This window comes from Osmerus eperlanus, chromosome 4, assembly GCF_963692335.1.
Source record: "Osmerus eperlanus chromosome 4, fOsmEpe2.1, whole genome shotgun sequence".
Lineage (NCBI taxonomy): Eukaryota > Metazoa > Chordata > Actinopteri > Osmeriformes > Osmeridae > Osmerus > Osmerus eperlanus.
The window spans coordinates 15589879-15609730 of record NC_085021.1 but is presented as its reverse complement, the minus strand read 5'-3'; the positions used below and the strand labels follow the sequence as shown (position 1 = coordinate 15609730).

The window sequence follows — 19852 nt, the reverse complement described above, 5'->3', positions numbered from 1 at the left end:
ACTTTATTGGTTTTAGGAGCTGTCCGTTAGGACGTCTTATTTGTTGATAGTCGTGTAGGCCTGGGGTTGCTAAAGCTCACAATCACTTGTTCATGTTCTTTGCCCTTTTATTCGTGATGTGCGCATGCTCATTGTGCGGAAACTGATGAGGTGAAATGAGGTGAGCAAAAGGAAGAGAGCTCAGAACTGGAAATTAGCGGGAACCTGTCGCTTTAAGAATAAGCTCTCCTGTTGCATGGAGAAGCTGGTGATTTTCCACTCAAACTCATATTAAACACACCCGCTCATAGAAACAAAGGTCATAGTGAAAAGAGCACATTTGATTTCCGATGCAATTTTTTATTGAACATTGAACGCACAAAACAAGGAACAAGACACAGCTAACAAAAAGTATCTGACAGGTAATTTGGCATCTTCTTTACATATCGGAATAGAAAACATGTTAGGCTACTATTTTATGCTGTTTCATATTTAATGTAATTGTCATACATGTAGACATGAAGAACTGCCTGTTTGTATGTCTAAGGTCTAAAAAGCCTATGATTTATTGTGTCCTCATATAAGGTTAGTTTGACAGAAAAGCATCCTAGTCAATTATTATTTGATCGTTTCATACATCCTACACACATTTGATAATGAAGGTATTTTACCTTACCGGCATAAAAATGGAATTTTGAAGGATGCTCATTAAATTTTGGGGGAATTTTCTCTACTCACGTGTATTTTCAGAGTTCCAGTGATAGCCTTTGAATAGATGCTCTTATGGATGTGCTTTATGTTAGACATTGAGTATATGAAAAACAAGGTTGTGACTTTCTTGATGAGAGGCATAGCAAGACACCGTTGTAATGTTTTCTATCATAATTAGGCTGCGTCCGCCTCACGATTCTTCTCTGCCCCACGTGCGTGTTTTTCCTGCCTCGTTCAGTGTGGTATCTATGACACTGAATGGGAACCATTAATCAAGAGAGTTTACGGTCGGCTTAAACACTATGGCCACTTAAAACGTTTATAGTAGCCTTAGAATATGATGTGCATCCTTAACCCACTTATTTTGTCTCCGCCCGACATCAGTGCCAAAGAGACAGCTATAGGGCACGGATGAGGCGTGTCCTTTTTGTAGGCTACCATTGGGGGGCAACCGAGTAGTCCCCATTATTACTGTAAATACCTCTGTCAAATTGGTACGAACTGAAAATGCATGATGAAGATCCATGAAAATCATTTAAGTTATAAAATTTAACTCCATTATTCGGTGTGTTTTGTCCCCATATGTTAAGTTAATAGTAATAACTAGATAGTGACATGTTCCGTGACTATAGACAAACCATGAACACGATGTTGACAGGAGCTGATACTTACATCGACATGACGATTATATGTAAATGGATGGGAGCTTAAGAAGGACGCCTGTGTTAAAGGTCTTTTGATCGTGAACATGTTTTAGTGCACAACGTTTTGATTTTAGACTCACTCTTGATTTAGACTGGGATTTTCATTGCCATGTCCCACTAGTCCGTTAATAGAGCAACTTAAAACATATTCTTGATCCTTTTGTTGATCTGATGAAGGCTCATTGAAACATGCTGAGCATTGACATTTTTGTAATACTTAAAATAAATGCTTTGCTCTTACATTGACACATACTGGCACACTCCTACCTAATTATTGAACTTTATATAATGTGTTATGGTAGTTATAATTATGTTACAGTTGCTGTCACCAGGCAGGCTGCATGTTATGAATTAGAAACATTTCAGAGATATGGTTGAATGACATTCCAAGACAGGCTTCTGAATCCCCAAATCTTTTACGTTACATAATAAAGATCCTACTGTACCATTGTATAACTAAAGAGGGTTGTGTTGGGTGGAATGTGTTGGGTATTGGGACAAGACATTGTGGAAGTAGTCACAAGTCTACCAATCTGAATTCTGCTGAACCATTATGCTTTAGTCATAGTACAAATATGCAGATGAGGCTTTTAGTCCAGTTTTCTACAACCATATGAAGGGATGCAATTCTAAGCTGTTTATATGGAGAGTATCTAAGATACCTTAGATTCAATGCTTCGCCAGTTCATTATTACATCAAATCTGTTGATTGGTTGTATATGCTTTGATTCTTTCTGATGAGTCTACTTTAAGGATTATGATTTTAGATTAAAGATGGTGATTATCCACAACAATTCATTTGTAGGAATGTGATTTAATCGTCTACCCCTTTCAAAGGAAGGTGGCTAGTGCCATGAGTTAAATCTAGTTTGACTTTACGATGCAACTGTATGAAATAAGATCTCTGTCACACTACTTTGCTCTCACTCTGCCTATTTGTAATTCCGCAAGACATATCTCATGGTCATTCACAGTGTACCCTAAATGCCCTCTGTAAAACGCCATCACAACACCCACACCTATACACTGTCAAACATAGGATATATTGTGATGTCATTTAAGAGATGGCATTCGTGTTTGCCGTTGTTTTTTGTGTCTTTTTGTATTCATATAATTTTTTTTATTTTTTTTATATCTTTATTATCAATAATGCCGTCATTATCTCATTCAGATATGCACAGATTTTACATTTATCCCGCCACCCCCCAAATTCCACAGAAAAGGCAAAGGTGTTTTAAATTGAACAAGCACCTCATTTTGGCAAGCATACTTATACAATAAAAAAGTTTTGAGTAGCCTCTACCATGCCAGCCATTGTACATGTGATCTTCTTCTTGAGGATATGGCATTTAAACCGACAGAGGAAAATTACAGGAACATCACCTTATTTGGCATTGTTATACAGTTCCCTGTACCTGGTTTACGTTCCCTAGATAACCTACCACACATCATGCCTGAATCAAGGAACATGATTCCAAATATACCTCAGACAGACATGCAGATGTTTCCCAGTGATTAAGAAGGGATATTTCTGCCTGCAAATAGTTCACATAGAGATGTTTGGAGGTTATAATAAGAACTATGTTGGACATTTCAACACAGTGTGGGACTGACATGGTAATAAAGTGAGGAAACAAATCTGGACCAAGTTACACAATGACGGTCTACGTTCCGTTCTGTTAAGATCATGATTCAAGAGTCATCTCTCGCTTTAATTGCCTTTTGTCTTGATTTCTCTCTCAGTGCTATGCCCCCCCCCCCCTTGTCCTCAGTCCCCAATCCCCCCCCCCCCCTTTATGTTTCTGCCGGTCCGCCTGCCTTGTCGCCTGTTTCAGTAACGTGAATAAGAGGTGCTTGTGACAAATGCAGGGCATGGCACTCAGTCCCAGTCTCTGCCTGTGTGTGTGATTGGGGGGGGGGGGGGGGGGAGTGGAAATTTACAGTCCCTGAGTTAGTGTCTGAGTTGTTTGGTGCTGCAAGGCTTTGCCCAATCTCCACATAGGATTTAATTGTCTTTAGCTGAGGGGCGGGTCATGCTGTCAGCTCCACTTCTTGTGAGCTGTGTTGGCATAAAGGCATTCAGTACAGAGGAATGGTGACAGCTGAGAGAGAAGCAACCTACACATAGTTGCAGCCATGAAGGAAATGTAAGTCATCAATTAGAATTACCTTAACATATTTTAGAAAAAAACAGTGTCTATGCATTATGTTTGTTGAGATTGTTTTGCTTTAAATGAAACGTTTCAGATTTAACCGTGAATCCATATTTCAGGAGTGCTGTAATGAATATCTGAGGAGTATTTGATGTGTGTGAAAATACAATTTGGCTGCATGGATTGTATATTGGATCGTATTATCTCTGAATGAGTTATCATATATACGTGGGCTATATCTGATTATCTGATCAAGCTGAGTGTTTTAGTACTTTGTTGGTATTGATGACAACACAACGTTTTCTTAAAGTCTGGAGTACATCCGTTCAAGGGTGTCTGTCTCAGTCACATGGCAGATCTCAAGGACTGTTTGCATTAGTCTTATCAGCTGGGCAGACAGCCTTCCAGCCCAGAGCAGGTGAAAGCATACAGAGCAAACAAGAGAGAGGGAGCGGGGAACAGAGAATGAAAGAGGAAGAGGAATAGAGTGGGCGAGCGCTAATCCAGTTATGTAATGAGGTTTGAGAGTGAAAAGCAGTTCCAGTTGACTTGTCATGCATAACGGAAATAAAAAGAGAAAACCCCTGAAATGAAAAAGGAAATGATTGAGCAAAAGGAGAACAGAGATAAAGGAGAAAATAGGAGGTACTCAGAGTGACAATGGATTGTTGTTCAAGCATCCGTTTAATGAAAACACATGTAGTTCCCAGTGGCCTCTTTAACAAGCCTCCGCTTCTCTTCGAACCAAAAATCACAGAGTTGTTAAGTGGCCATTGTTAAGCTATAAAAATGGTGTGTGTGTGTTGCTACTTGTTGGCTAACAAATTGTTGTATTTTTACTTCCTGGTGGTTTTTGCATTAATTCTATACTGTAATGGATAGGTAGATTTAAATGACTTAAAGACTTTTAGATTTAAGAAATTAAATAAGGCTAATGATTAGTTTGAAAAGTTTGACAAATGTGAAATTTAGAGCAAGGCAAGAATGGTTAATTATCTGTAGTAGTGCTATTGAAATCTTTTGGAGCCCAAAAGCATAGTTGTACACCTCGTAGACTACTTTGGCTTTGTGAACTGATTGAACAATCCTAAACGTCAGTTTAGAGTGAGTTCTGTTGGAGCCAGCGAGAATACAGGGCAAGCCTTTGATGCCACTCTTGGTTTTCCGAGACCTGCCAACTGTGTTCCTGTCTGATCCGGCTTTCAAAGGAAAGGAAACACTTGCCCACCACTATTATTAACTTCACAATTAATCCGTTTTTTCCTCCTTCCTGTTTTTAGTAACACGAATCATTGAACTTGAATCAGTTGTTGACCAAATGTGTCCAAGTCGGTTTTGAGACTGCTTCTTTACCGCTCTCTATTTACATTCTCTGGACCTCTTTGGTTTCATGCATGGAAAATGGAAACCCAACACAGAACTAACAAACCCTATATTTCTTGGAGAGGCAGTTGACTGTGTAAAGAAAGTATTAGGTATTATCAGATGACAGAGTTGAATGCAGAGTTATGAAGGAATAGTCTGTTCAAAACAATCTCTTCCTTTGTGGATGGGAGCCAGCAGTTCCAATGGCTGTCCTCGTTGTAGCTTCATACTAACACATTGCGGCACATCATCTCTCTAAAGCTCTATCCTATCTCGAACATATCACATATCACTTTCTTTCTGGCTTTCATTATTACTTTCTCTCTTTTTCTTTCTCTGTCTCTCCTCTGCTTTTTATCAATTTATTCTACATATTGTTGTCCCCGCTGTGTCCCCTCTGTAGCATGGCACAGAAAGAGAAGCTCCAATGTCTGAAAGACTTCCATAAGGACACCTTGAAACCGTCACCAGGAAAGAGCCCAGGCACGCGGCCGGAGGACGAGGCGGAGGGCAAGCCACAGCAGAGGGAGAAATGGGATAGCAAGCTGGACTTTGTCCTGTCTGTGGCCGGAGGCTTTGTTGGTTTAGGGAACGTCTGGCGATTCCCATACCTCTGCTATAAGAATGGTGGAGGTAGGCAGTGATACCCAGAAAAATGATGTGACCCCTCATCTCAATAAGGCTTCTGTGTTGGGGCTATTATAAATCAAAGTACCTTTCTCTCCCTCTCTCTGACTCTTTGTCCCTTTCTTCCTCCCTCATCGTCTAACTACACCCAGGTGCTTTTCTCATCCCCTACACCATCTTCCTGTTTGGGGGAGGTCTGCCGGTGTTCTTCCTGGAGGTGGCTCTGGGCCAGTTTACCTCTGAGGGAGGCATCACCTGCTGGGCCAAGCTCTGTCCCATCTTCACTGGTGAGTGGAACTGCACACATACACACGTACACGAATACATACACACATACACAAACCAGATGCAACGATACGCTTCCAGCCAGGATAGCATTTACAAGAACCCACAACAATACAAATACTTCACTTTGGCTTTTTTTTACTTCTCTGACTCAAAACGCCTGAAAGAGGTCCATTATTTACTGCTGTCTGTTGCTAGGCTCTGTGTACAGACATTGTGTTCTGCTGAGGTGTCCCTCTCTGTTTCACTAGGTACTCGAACCACACTTATTTCATTAGCCTGCTCTGTGATGTGTAAAATACATTAGTCAGCCTTGCTAAGGAAGGCTACTGGAACCTAAACAGTAAACACTCCCCACATACCTCCAGGAGAGGAGCTCCATTTGCTGGCTTGGCTTGTCCGTTATTGACTAGTCAAAAGACACACACACAGCAGCGTGCAGCCTTGGATGTGTGAAAAATTGCTGAACTCCATGTTACCATGGCAACAGAGTACAAACGAAGCTCGTTTTTGCAAGTTGCCTAGTGATGAGATATCATGCATCGGGGAGGACACCATGTTTTTCCTAAAATGATGCTAAACCAGGACAGATCCACCTGTTTTGTTTGTCAACACCACCGTAACATGATACTGGACATCACAGGCTGTTATTTTCAGTCCTGGCCACCAGTATTTGATCCTGTAACAGATCTCTATATCTCAGGCACAACTGGCCGAGGGGTATCTTAGGTTGGCACATACAGTCTTGTGTGCTAAGACTGGCCTGCGTAACATGCAGACTAGCAGGTAAAGGAAGAGCTACCGCTGCAAACTAGCAGGAGCCAGGGCGGCTCCAGGAGCTGCTATGATACCCCTGCGGTCACAGCCTGGACATCCTGTGGTCACAGCCTGAACATGAAGAGAGAATAGGTTAGAGAAGACACAGAGGGTGGAACCAGATCTCCAGCAGCTGCCAATAGTCTCTGAAACCATGGCATTACTGAGGCAGCTCCAATCCCACTGCCAGGATGTCTGTGGTGGGGAGACTGAGTCCAATGGCTGCCATTGTCCTTCTCACCCCTCGGGTGGTGTCACAGCCTGAGAGTGCCTGGTCTGCCTCACCCACCACCACCTCACTCACACACACACACACACACACACACACACACACACACACACACACACACTGTATGCACACTGGATTAATTTGTCCAACAGCCTTCCTTTGGAATGTGGGGAGTAAGATGGGGGAGGCAGAGGAAGGGAGATGACGACAGTTTATAAATAGTCCTGAAGAGTGGAAGAGTACAGCAGATTTCTGAATCCAGGCTCTGACCAAAGTTATATCTAAAAATAACATACAAACACTAAGGCCATTATTATAGAAGTTAGCACATCACTTGTAAACTCTCGTTGAAATAGGAGTTATGGATTGTCTGTGTGTTACCATAAATCTCAAGCAGAACACTCTGAGAAGAGTCTGAATCCTGTACAGTGACTCCTACACAGATTCTTAGCCATTTACGGCCTTTATCAGTGTTGTTATTCATTTAGTCATTTAGCAGACGCTAAATGGAGGAGAGTGAAGGTGGCTGGAAGCATCCGGAAGAATTCTCCTATCATGTTGATGTGTCTGTTCCTCGGCAGTATCAATCCAGAGCGACTATTCAAGGAATGATAGTAATGACAGTAGATATTTCCTCTTATTTTCCATCTCAACTTGATTTCAAGTGAATACGTTTAACCATAACTTACAACTTTCAAAGTCATCCTGTTAAATGTGTGTTTAATGAGACACTAATGAGGCTCTCTTTTTCTTCTCTCTGCCACCAGGTATTGGTTATGCCTCTGTTGTGATCGTCTCTCTACTGAACATCTACTACATCGTGATCTTGGCCTGGGGACTCTACTACCTGTTTCAGTGCTTTCAGCCTGAACTCCCATGGGCCAAATGCAATCAACCTTGGAACACAGTAAACTGTGTGGAGGACACAGTCCGCAAGAACAAGACACTCTGGCTGGCTGCCAATATGACCAACTTCACCTCCCCCGTCACTGAGTTCTGGGAGTGAGTACTCACCAACAGCTGGGCTACATCTACAGTAACTGACACATACATATTTCATGCTGTACAGTATACACACTGACCTACACACACACACACACACACACACACAAATACTTTTCTTGTTTGAAGTCTTATGTTTTGACAGGAAATATTTCCGGTAAGATAAGTTAGCTAGCTTATCATTTAAAAGCCTCTGTCTGTCATAAGGTTTTTCAGCTGAGCTTTTTGTATTCACTGCCCTATTTGTGCTATATTTGGATCAAAGTTCCAAATTATTGTTATCTGCTTCTGTGGCAAAAAATACTTCTAGGATGTCAAAATCACTATATTTCAAATCCCAAACTGAATAGACAGTATATTTTATCTTCATATGACAAATCAAGCTGTCCAAATTCATTAAGGTTCAAAATAATGGATGGTAGCCAAACAGTATTTTCCACTTCACAGAAGTAGAAGACAACTTTGTGAAAGGGTCCCTCCACTTTCTGTCCAAGCTGAGAAGATGCACATGCAGAAACAAAACAGAATGGGGGGGGGGGTCTCATCAGAGAGCAATGTCTGTTCAATTTTCACTGACTTCAACTATTGAAACTACAGGGATTGTGAGGCATGTCTTGGCTTCTGTCTAGAATGTTTTAGGGTTGGGTGAAATGTGTGGTATTGGAATATTGTCTTAGATCCAACTTCATACTGTCAATAACCTGCTGTTTCTCCTCTCTTAAAGACGCAATGTTCTGAGCATCTCCTCTGGGATTGAAGATATTGGCCCTGTGAAGTGGGACCTGGCGCTGTGTCTGCTGGCCGTGTGGGTCATCTGCTTCTTCTGCATCTGGAAGGGTGTCAGGTCCACTGGGAAAGTGAGTCCTATAGAAACATGCTCAGAGTCGGTTTGTCGTGTGGGTCTAAAGTAGTTGCTTTCTCTTTTTGTACTCACTGGGCTGTAAGTGATGTAGCCTTGGTGGTTGTTGAAAACGTAGCGGGTGGCACGCAGGTTGATTTGTGTGTTTGATTAAGAGCTGTGAGTTATTGTACTGTATGTTAGGGTTTGGCCAGACTCACTGTCGACAGTCTGACAGTGTACACTGAGATCACTCTCAGCCACAGCCCTCCCTCTGTCTCTGTTTGTGGGACAATGGACCGAGGCCAATACCCGGCTCAGAACCACTTAAGGAAACACAGTGGCTTGTGAGGAAATCGATGGGCCGTCTAGTCAGTGAGCTGTCTAGGAAAACCGTGTTTGTGGTTGTTATTCCTCACTTAAACAAAACCATGAGGTAGCACCTTCAACCATGGCTTGATGACTACAAAGTGGCATATAGTTATCTGTGTGAGAGAGTGTCTTCCTCATCTATGAAGCAGTGCTATCAAAACTGACTCTGCTCATCTTTTAGAGAAAACAATGAAAACTAGAGAGGGTACAATTTCTGGGGAAATTGTAGGGTGTGCTTGCTTGCGTCAGTTGTACAAGGGTCCGTTTTTGAATGACATTTTTACAACTGATATTTCTGTATATTTTATATAAAAATGCATACTTATTATTTATAAAGATTACATAGATTTAAAATTAAAAAAAAATTGCTGCTCATTTACAACTGAAAATACGAGTGAAGTGTAGAATGAAATAGATGTCTTCTCATTTCCCCTGCAAGAGGCAGCCTCATCGTTGAATCAAAACGAATACATTTGGCAGACCGGTGTAAAATTGACCTAATCTCTATGATTTAAACGTCATTTTAAGTTTTTCCCTTCTGGTGATATTTTCAGGCATTTAGCCTACTCGTTGCATTCATTCATTAATAAAGAACCCCCTTTGAAGATTATTCTACGACGTTACCCGGCAGTAGAAGATGGAATCGCGATTCAAACAGTACCATCTGCTAACTGAAAATATGCCCCCCAAAACGTAAATAAGCTTGACATTTATTTAGTGGAAAATCGCTCATTCATAAAAAGCTCACTGGTAGCGATCATTGTCAGTAACAACGCAAAATGCGATATAGCCCTGTGTGGAGAAGCTGCCCCGGTAAATTGTACTACTACGGCACAGTACTAGACTACTGCTGTGTTCGTCTTGGTAGCGATTGCGTTGGTTGAATTGGATTTAACGTTCCGTTGTACGGTTTAAACTGAAATTAATTATTTTCATGAACAGATTGACAACGTTTAGGCTGTGGCAATGAAGTTCAGGTTAGTAGTTAGATAGACTTTTGATTTAAGTAAGGGGAGTGCCGAACATGTTCTGTCGCCGTTTGACTTCCTACAGCTGTGTAGATGTTTTTGTAGTGTCTCGTGTAGGCTACAGCGTTGCAGCACTGGTTTGAAACCACAGGTAATGGTAATTTCACCAACAAATCGTTTAATAATGTCAGAATAAATCCTACAACGAAAATGTATATGTGAGGAATGTTTATTTTAACGATTGAAAACAGATAACGCTACATCATAGACCACTGTAGTATGTGTTGCCCGGGCAACACAGGCTAATGTCATGATGCTAATACTTCAGTGAAATAGTAGACTACTGTTTCCGAAAGTAGATGTACTTCCTTAATAATATCAGCTTATATTGTACATTACACATCACAATTGTGTGTCATATCACAAAGTAAAATTAGTAAATAGTTATCACCTGGCCTCTTTGCTTGTGGCGTTTCTGCAGCTGCCTTGCAGTAAAGCTATAGTTAGCCTAGCTATCTCCCAGAAGTTAACGAGCTGCTAAACTAATATTCTGCTAGAGGTAGTCACGCGAGTTTTCGTGACGTTAGTGACGTAAGTTGCGTCATTGACTGTGGTTAGCAAGTTAGCCACCGTTAGCTTCACTTTTCGACTCAAAAACGTAATTTCTACTTAAACCGTGCAACGGAACGTAAATCCCAATACAAGCAACTCAATCGGTACCAGGACGAAACGTTTGACACCTAGGTTGTCTATGTAGGCCAAATATTGACTGAGTTTTAGGGGGGCAAAAAGAACTAGAAACGGCTGTTCCTGCGAAACAGCAGTGAGAATGCTGAAAACCTGAATGGGGATAGCTGACCATGCTAAAAAAGCTGAAAATAGTGAAAATTTAGTAGAAAGTTATAAGCTGAAGCTTCAAAGCAACCGAAAGGTATTTTTGAAAGGGACTGGAGCAGCATTCCAACAATGATTTGAAAGGATTTACCATTACTTTTAAAGGGAGAATAATTTGCACAAAAACCTTTATATTTTAAAAAGTATAAAAGTGAGAAATGAGAAAATACCCGCAAGCTGAAATGAATTTCAAAAATGTGTGAGTCGCACAAAAGAGGCAGTGTGGAAGCTGAACTGCATCATCTTAACAAAGCTAAGAGCTCAAATAGCCTACAATGTGGGAGAAGCTGAAAGCTGAACTGTTAAACAGAAGAAGAAGTAGGCTAGCTAGTCGTAACAAGAATATTATCGTTTTAACAGATTAAATTATAGTTGGGATAGTATTAGCAGTAGCAGATGTAGCCTATGCGTTTACTCGGCTTTCTTAGTTGGATTCAATGTGTTGATGGAATGAAACATACAGCAGTAGGGCCGATACAGGAAGACACGGCGACACTTTGTTGCAGAAGGATGATGGTGCAAGTTTTGTCCGTGGAGAATACAACGATTAATAAAAAAGAATCATGTAGACGTGTTTATTGAGTAATCGCATAACTAATTACACATGTAAACTGAGTAATCGTATTATTGGCATAAACCGACAATTGCTAGTAATCGTGTTTCTCATGGTCAAGTAAACGTACCAATCACCTGTGTGAGAGACTGAGTGGTGCGTGTCTGTCGTTACGGTGATGGTGCGGCTATGATTGCTAACGCGCTGAGGGCAGAGAATAAGAGAAATGTAGCTAGAATCCACACCTCAAACAAGATAACCTAGACGCAAAACTGTACGTCCAATCCAAAATATAAGGATATTTTCCGAGACCCAAGACTCTGCCGAAACCAGAGATATTCTTTATGTCTGTGCAGTCAGAAATACGACTCTACCTGCAGTTTCAAAAACGTGTTCCTTTTGCTTTCCTGGTGCTTGTTTGTTTGGTTGCCACGGTGATGGCGCAGCTGTGATAGCTAACGAGCTAGGCAGAGAGAAAAACGAACATTTACCTAGCATCCACACCTCAAACAAGTTGACCTAGACGCAAAACTATACGTCCAATCCAAAATATAAGGATATTTTCCGAGACCCAAGACTCTGCCGAAACCAGAGATGTCCTTTATATGTCTGTGCGGTCAGAAATACGACTCTATCGGCAGTTTCAAAATCTTGTTCCTTCTTGCTTTCTCTGACTGATTTTACTCACCTCTCCATTGAAGTTAGTGAGAGAATTTGAAAGGCTGCTCTCGCTTCAAGGCTCATAGCTGAAAATCTGTAAATGTGAGCTCTTTAGTAGTTACATTGGCTGAAAGAGGACACATTTTCCTACATTTTAAGGTATAACTTGTTTCTGTAAGTTAAACTATATGAACGTTAGAGGAATTTGTTTGACAAATTAGTTGAATATCAGAAAAAGAGCAGCAAGCAGAGTGGCACACTCTGCTTGCTGATTCATAAAAATCAAGAAGGAGCAAACATTTTAATGTATTTCAAACTGTCATAATTCAAAATTGGCTGAACATTTGAAAAAGCTGAATCATTTGGGAATAGCTGAATGTCTTGTGAACATTTTAAAGGTTGAATGGTGTCTCTAGCTGAAAGTAAGCTGAAGTAGTTACGTTTGAAAGAGGAGGAAGCTTTTTAATGATTTGAAAGGATTTACCTTTAAGGATTTAATGGGAGAATAATTTGCACAAAAACCTTAATGTCTTAAAAAGTATAAAAGTGAGAAATACCAAAAGTCATAGCCATCATCTCCTGAAGGAGCTGAACGTTTTGATACAAAAGTTGTAGGAATCGGTTAAAGTATGCAGAACGAGTTAAAGGCCAAAAAACGGCGGAAGAACTAAGAAGTTGAAAAACAATAGTGAGAATGCTGAACAGCATTCTCACAACTAGAAAAGGCTGTTCCTGCGAAACAGCAGTGAGAATGCTGAAAACCTGAATGGGGATAGCTGACCATGCTAAAAAAGCTGAAAATAGTGAAAATTTAGTAGAAAGTTATAAGCTGAAGCTTCAAAGCAACCGAAAGGTATTTTTGAAAGGGGCTGGAGCAGCATTCCAACAATGATTTGAAAGGATTTACCATTACTTTTAAAGGGAGAATAATTTGCACAAAAACCTTAATATTTTAAAAAGTATAAAAGTGAGAAATGAGAAAATACCCGCAAGATGAAATGAATTTCAAAAATGTGTGAGTCACACAAAAGAGGCAGTGTGGAAGCTGAACTGCATCATCTTAACAAAGCTAAGAGCTAAAATAGCCTACAATGTGGGAGAAGCTGAAAGCTGAACTGTTAAACAGAAGAAGAAGTAGGCTAGCTAGTCGTAACAAGAATATTATCGTTTTAACAGATTAAATTATAGTTGGGATAGTATTAGCAGTAGCAGATGTAGTCTATGCGTTTACTCGGCTTTCTTAGTTGGATTCAATGTGTTGATGGAATGAAACATACAGCAGTAGGGCCGATACAGGAAGACACGGCGACACTTTGTTGCAGAAGGATGATGGTGCAAGTTTTGTCCGTGGAGCATACAACGATTAATAAAAAGAATCATGTAGACGTGTTTATTGAGTAATCGCATAACTAATTACACATGTAAACGGAGTAATCGTATTATTGGCATAAACCGACAATTGCTAGTAATCGTGTTTCTCATGGTCAAGTAAACGTACCAATCACCTGTGTGAGAGACTGAGTGGTGCGTGTCTGTCGTTACGGTGATGGTGCAGCTATGATTGCTAATGCGCTGAGGGCAGAGAATAAGAGAAATGTAGCTAGAATCCACACCTCAAACAAGATAACCTAGACGCAAAACTGTACGTCCAATCCAAAATATAAGGATATTTTCCGAGACCCAAGACTCTGCCGAAACCAGAGATATTCTTTATGTCTGTGCAGTCAGAAATACGACTCTACCTGCAGTTTCAAAAACGTGTTCCTTTTGCTTTCCTGGTGCTTGTTTGTTTGGTTGCCACGGTGATGGCGCAGCTGTGATAGCTAACGAGCTAGGCAGAGAGAAAAACGAACATTTACCTAGCATCCACACCTCAAACAAGTTGACCTAGACGCAAAACTATACGTCCAATCCAAAATATAAGGATATTTTCCGAGACCCAAGACTCTGCCGAAACCAGAGATGTCCTTTATATGTCTGTGCGGTCAGAAATACGACTCTATCGGCAGTTTCAAAATCTTGTTCCTTCTTGCTTTCTCTGACTGATTTTACTCACCTCTCCATTGAAGTTAGTGAGAGAATTTGAAAGGCTGCTCTCGCTTCAAGGCTCATAGCTGAAAATCTGTAAATGTGAGCTCTTTAGTAGTTACATTGGCTGAAAGAGGACACATTTTCCTACATTTTAAGGTATAACTTGTTTCTGTAAGTTAAACTATATGAACGTTAGAGGAATTTGTTTGACAAATTAGTTGAATATCAGAAAAAGAGCAGATTCATAAAAATCAAGAAGGAGCAAACATTTTAATGTATTTCAAACTGTCATAATTCAAAATTGGCTGAACATTTGAAAAAGCTGAATCATTTGGGAATAGCTGAATGTCTTGTGAACATTTTAAAGGTTGAATGGTGTCTCTAGCTGAAAGTAAGCTGAAGTAGTTACGTTTGAAAGAGGAGGAAGCTTTTTAATGATTTGAAAGGATTTACCTTTAAGGATTTAATGGGAGAATAATTTGCACAAAAACCTTAATGTCTTAAAAAGTATAAAAGTGAGAAATACCAAAAGTCATAGCCATCATCTCCTGAAGGAGCTGAACGTTTTGATACAAAAGTTGTAGGAATCGGTTAAAGTATGCAGAACGAGTTAAAGGCCAAAAAACGGCGGAAGAACTAAGAAGTTGAAAAACAATAGTGAGAATGCTGAACAGCATTCTCACAACTAGAAAAGGCTGTTCCTGCGAAACAGCAGTGAGAATGCTGAAAACCTGAATGGGGATAGCTGACCATGCTAAAAAAGCTGAAAATAGTGAAAATTTAGTAGAAAGTTATAAGCTGAAGCTTCAAAGCAACCGAAAGGTATTTTTGAAAGGGGCTGGAGCAGCATTCCAACAATGATTTGAAAGGATTTACCATTACTTTTAAAGGGAGAATAATTTGCACAAAAACCTTAATATTTTAAAAAGTATAAAAGTGAGAAATGAGAAAATACCCGCAAGATGAAATGAATTTCAAAAATGTGTGAGTCACACAAAAGAGGCAGTGTGGAAGCTGAACTGCATCATCTTAACAAAGCTAAGAGCTAAAATAGCCTACAATGTGGGAGAAGCTGAAAGCTGAACTGTTAAACAGAAGAAGAAGTAGGCTAGCTAGTCGTAACAAGAATATTATCGTTTTAACAGATTAAATTATAGTTGGGATAGTATTAGCAGTAGCAGATGTAGTCTATGCGTTTACTCGGCTTTCTTAGTTGGATTCAATGTGTTGATGGAATGAAACATACAGCAGTAGGGCCGATACAGGAAGACACGGCGACACTTTGTTGCAGAAGGATGATGGTGCAAGTTTTGTCCGTGGAGCATACAACGATTAATAAAAAGAATCATGTAGACGTGTTTATTGAGTAATCGCATAACTAATTACACATGTAAACGGAGTAATCGTATTATTGGCATAAACCGACAATTGCTAGTAATCGTGTTTCTCATGGTCAAGTAAACGTACCAATCACCTGTGTGAGAGACTGAGTGGTGCGTGTCTGTCGTTACGGTGATGGTGCAGCTATGATTGCTAATGCGCTGAGGGCAGAGAATAAGAGAAATGTAGCTAGAATCCACACCTCAAACAAGATAACCTAGACGCAAAACTGTACGTCCAATCCAAAATATAAGGATATTTTCCGAGACCCAAGACTCTGCCGAAACCAGAGATATTCTTTATATATCTGTGCAGTCAGAAATACGACTCTACCTGCAGTTTCAAAAACGTGTTCCTTTTGCTTTCCTGGTGCTTGTTTGTTTGGTTGCCACGGTGATGGCGCAGCTGTGATAGCTAACGAGCTAGGCAGAGAGAAAAACGAACATTTACCTAGCATCCACACCTCAAACAAGTTGACCTAGACGCAAAACTATACGTCCAATCCAAAATATAAGGATATTTTCCGAGACCCAAGACTCTGCCGAAACCAGAGATGTCCTTTATATGTCTGTGCGGTCAGAAATACGACTCTATCGGCAGTTTCAAAATCTTGTTCCTTCTTGCTTTCTCTGACTGATTTTACTCACCTCTCCATTGAAGTTAGTGAGAGAATTTGAAAGGCTGCTCTCGCTTCAAGGCTCATAGCTGAAAATCTGTAAATGTGAGCTCTTTAGTAGTTACATTGGCTGAAAGAGGACAATTTTTCCTACATTTTAAGGTATAACTTGTTTCTGTAAGTTAAACTATATGAACGTTAGAGGAATTTGTTTGACAAATTAGTTGAATATCAGAAAAAGAGCAGCCAGCAGAGTGTGCCACTCTGCTGGCTGCTCATTCATAAAAATCAAGAAGGAGCAAACATTTTAATGTATTTCAAACTGTCATAATTCAAAATTGGCTGAACATTTGAAAAAGCTGAATCATTTGGGAATAGCTGAATGTCCTGTGAACATTTTAAAGGTTGAATGGTGTCTCTAGCTGAAAGTAAGCTGAAGTAGTTACGTTTGAAAGAGGAGGAAGCTTTTTAATGATTTGAAAGGATTTACCATTACTTTTAATGGGAGAATAATTTGCACAAAAACCTTAATGTCTTAAAAAGTATAAAAGTGAGAAATACCAAAAGTCATAGCCATCATCTCCTGAAGGAGCTGAACGTTTTGATACAAAAGTTGTAGGAATCGGTTAAAGTATGCAGAACGAGTTAAAGGCCAAAAAACGGCGGAAGAACTAAGAAGTTGAAAAACAATAGTGAGAATGCTGAACAGCATTCTCACAACTAGAAAAGGCTGTTCCTGCGAAACAGCAGTGAGAATGCTGAAAACCTGAATGGGGATAGCTGACCATGCTAAAAAAGCTGAAAATAGTGAAAATTTAGTAGAAAGTTATAAGCTGAAGCTTCAAAGCAACCGAAAGGTATTTTTGAAAGGGGCTGGAGCAGCATTCCAACAATGATTTGAAAGGATTTACCATTACTTTTAAAGGGAGAATAATTTGCACAAAAACCTTAATATTTTAAAAAGTATAAAAGTGAGAAATGAGAAAATACCCGCAAGATGAAATGAATTTCAAAAATGTGTGAGTCACACAAAAGAGGCAGTGTGGAAGCTGAACTGCATCATCTTAACAAAGCTAAGAGCTAAAATAGCCTACAATGTGGGAGAAGCTGAAAGCTGAACTGTTAAACAGAAGAAGAAGTAGGCTAGCTAGTCGTAACAAGAATATTATCGTTTTAACAGATTAAATTATAGTTGGGATAGTATTAGCAGTAGCAGATGTAGTCTATGCGTTTACTCGGCTTTCTTAGTTGGATTCAATGTGTTGATGGAATGAAACATACAGCAGTAGGGCCGATACAGGAAGACACGGCGACACTTTGTTGCAGAAGGATGATGGTGCAAGTTTTGTCCGTGGAGCATACAACGATTAATAAAAAGAATCATGTAGACGTGTTTATTGAGTAATCGCATAACTAATTACACATGTAAACGGAGTAATCGTATTATTGGCATAAACCGACAATTGCTAGTAATCGTGTTTCTCATGGTCAAGTAAACGTACCAATCACCTGTGTGAGAGACTGAGTGGTGCGTGTCTGTCGTTACGGTGATGGTGCAGCTATGATTGCTAATGCGCTGAGGGCAGAGAATAAGAGAAATGTAGCTAGAATCCACACCTCAAACAAGATAACCTAGACGCAAAACTGTACGTCCAATCCAAAATATAAGGATATTTTCCGAGACCCAAGACTCTGCCGAAACCAGAGATATTCTTTATATATCTGTGCAGTCAGAAATACGACTCTACCTGCAGTTTCAAAAACGTGTTCCTTTTGCTTTCCTGGTGCTTGTTTGTTTGGTTGCCACGGTGATGGCGCAGCTGTGATAGCTAACGAGCTAGGCAGAGAGAAAAACGAACATTTACCTAGCATCCACACCTCAAACAAGTTGACCTAGACGCAAAACTATACGTCCAATCCAAAATATAAGGATATTTTCCGAGACCCAAGACTCTGCCGAAACCAGAGATGTCCTTTATATGTCTGTGCGGTCAGAAATACGACTCTATCGGCAGTTTCAAAATCTTGTTCCTTCTTGCTTTCTCTGACTGATTTTACTCACCTCTCCATTGAAGTTAGTGAGAGAATTTGAAAGGCTGCTCTCGCTTCAAGGCTCATAGCTGAAAATCTGTAAATGTGAGCTCTTTAGTAGTTACATTGGCTGAAAGAGGACAATTTTTCCTACATTTTAAGGTATAACTTGTTTCTGTAAGTTAAACTATATGAACGTTAGAGGAATTTGTTTGACAAATTAGTTGAATATCAGAAAAAGAGCAGCCAGCAGAGTGTGCCACTCTGCTTGCTGCTCATTCATAAAAATCAAGAAGGAGCAAACATTTTAATGTATTTCAAACTGTCATAATTCAAAATTGGCTGAACATTTGAAAAAGCTGAATCATTTGGGAATAGCTGAATGTCCTGTGAACATTTTAAAGGTTGAATGGTGTCTCTAGCTGAAAGTAAGCTGAAGTAGTTACGTTTGAAAGAGGAGGAAGCTTTTTAATGATTTGAAAGGATTTACCATTACTTTTAATGGGAGAATAATTTGCACAAAAACCTTAATGTCTTAAAAAGTATAAAAGTGAGAAATACCAAAAGTCATAGCCATCATCTCCTGAAGGAGCTGAACGTTTTGATACAAAAGTTGTAGGAATCGGTTAAAGTATGCAGAACGAGTTAAAGGCCAAAAAACGGCGGAAGAACTAAGAAGTTGAAAAACAATAGTGAGAATGCTGAACAGCATTCTCACAACTAGAAAAGGCTGTTCCTGCGAAACAGCAGTGAGAATGCTGAAAACCTGAATGGGGATAGCTGACCATGCTAAAAAAGCTGAAAATAGTGAAAATTTAGTAGAAAGTTATAAGCTGAAGCTTCAAAGCAACCGAAAGGTATTTTTGAAAGGGGCTGGAGCAGCATTCCAACAATGATTTGAAAGGATTTACCATTACTTTTAAAGGGAGAATAATTTGCACAAAAACCTTAATATTTTAAAAAGTATAAAAGTGAGAAATGAGAAAATACCCGCAAGATGAAATGAATTTCAAAAATGTGTGAGTCACACAAAAGAGGCAGTGTGGAAGCTGAACTGCATCATCTTAACAAAGCTAAGAGCTAAAATAGCCTACAATGTGGGAGAAGCTGAAAGCTGAACTGTTAAACAGAAGAAGAAGTAGGCTAGCTAGTCGTAACAAGAATATTATCGTTTTAACAGATTAAATTATAGTTGGGATAGTATTAGCAGTAGCAGATGTAGTCTATGCGTTTACTCGGCTTTCTTAGTTGGATTCAATGTGTTGATGGAATGAAACATACAGCAGTAGGGCCGATACAGGAAGACACGGCGACACTTTGTTGCAGAAGGATGATGGTGCAAGTTTTGTCCGTGGAGCATACAACGATTAATAAAAAGAATCATGTAGACGTGTTTATTGAGTAATCGCATAACTAATTACACATGTAAACGGAGTAATCGTATTATTGGCATAAACCGACAATTGCTAGTAATCGTGTTTCTCATGGTCAAGTAAACGTACCAATCACCTGTGTGAGAGACTGAGTGGTGCGTGTCTGTCGTTACGGTGATGGTGCAGCTATGATTGCTGATGCGCTGAGGGCAGAGAATAAGAGAAATGTAGCTAGAATCCACACCTCAAACAAGATAACCTAGAC

At 39.9% G+C, this 19852-nt stretch overlaps 1 protein-coding gene across 2 annotated transcripts in view; it reads left to right on the top strand.

Moving 5' to 3' along the window:
- Nucleotides 1-245: 245 nt before the first annotated feature.
- Nucleotides 246-19852, top strand: part of LOC134019044 (sodium- and chloride-dependent taurine transporter-like) — a 29944-nt gene continuing 10337 nt past the window's right edge. Inside the window, exons 1-5 of one of the 2 annotated variants that reach the window (XM_062459541.1) lie at nt 246-401; nt 5316-5545; nt 5692-5826; nt 7637-7871; nt 8596-8728. In XM_062459541.1, coding sequence (XP_062315525.1) covers nt 5317-5545; nt 5692-5826; nt 7637-7871; nt 8596-8728 — 732 coding nt within the window. In that variant the 5' untranslated portion in view covers nt 246-401; nt 5316. Of the gene's footprint in view, nt 402-3386; nt 3542-5315; nt 5546-5691; nt 5827-7636; nt 7872-8595; nt 8729-19852 lie in introns of those variants that run through there. The other variant, XM_062459540.1, reaches the window with a different exon arrangement.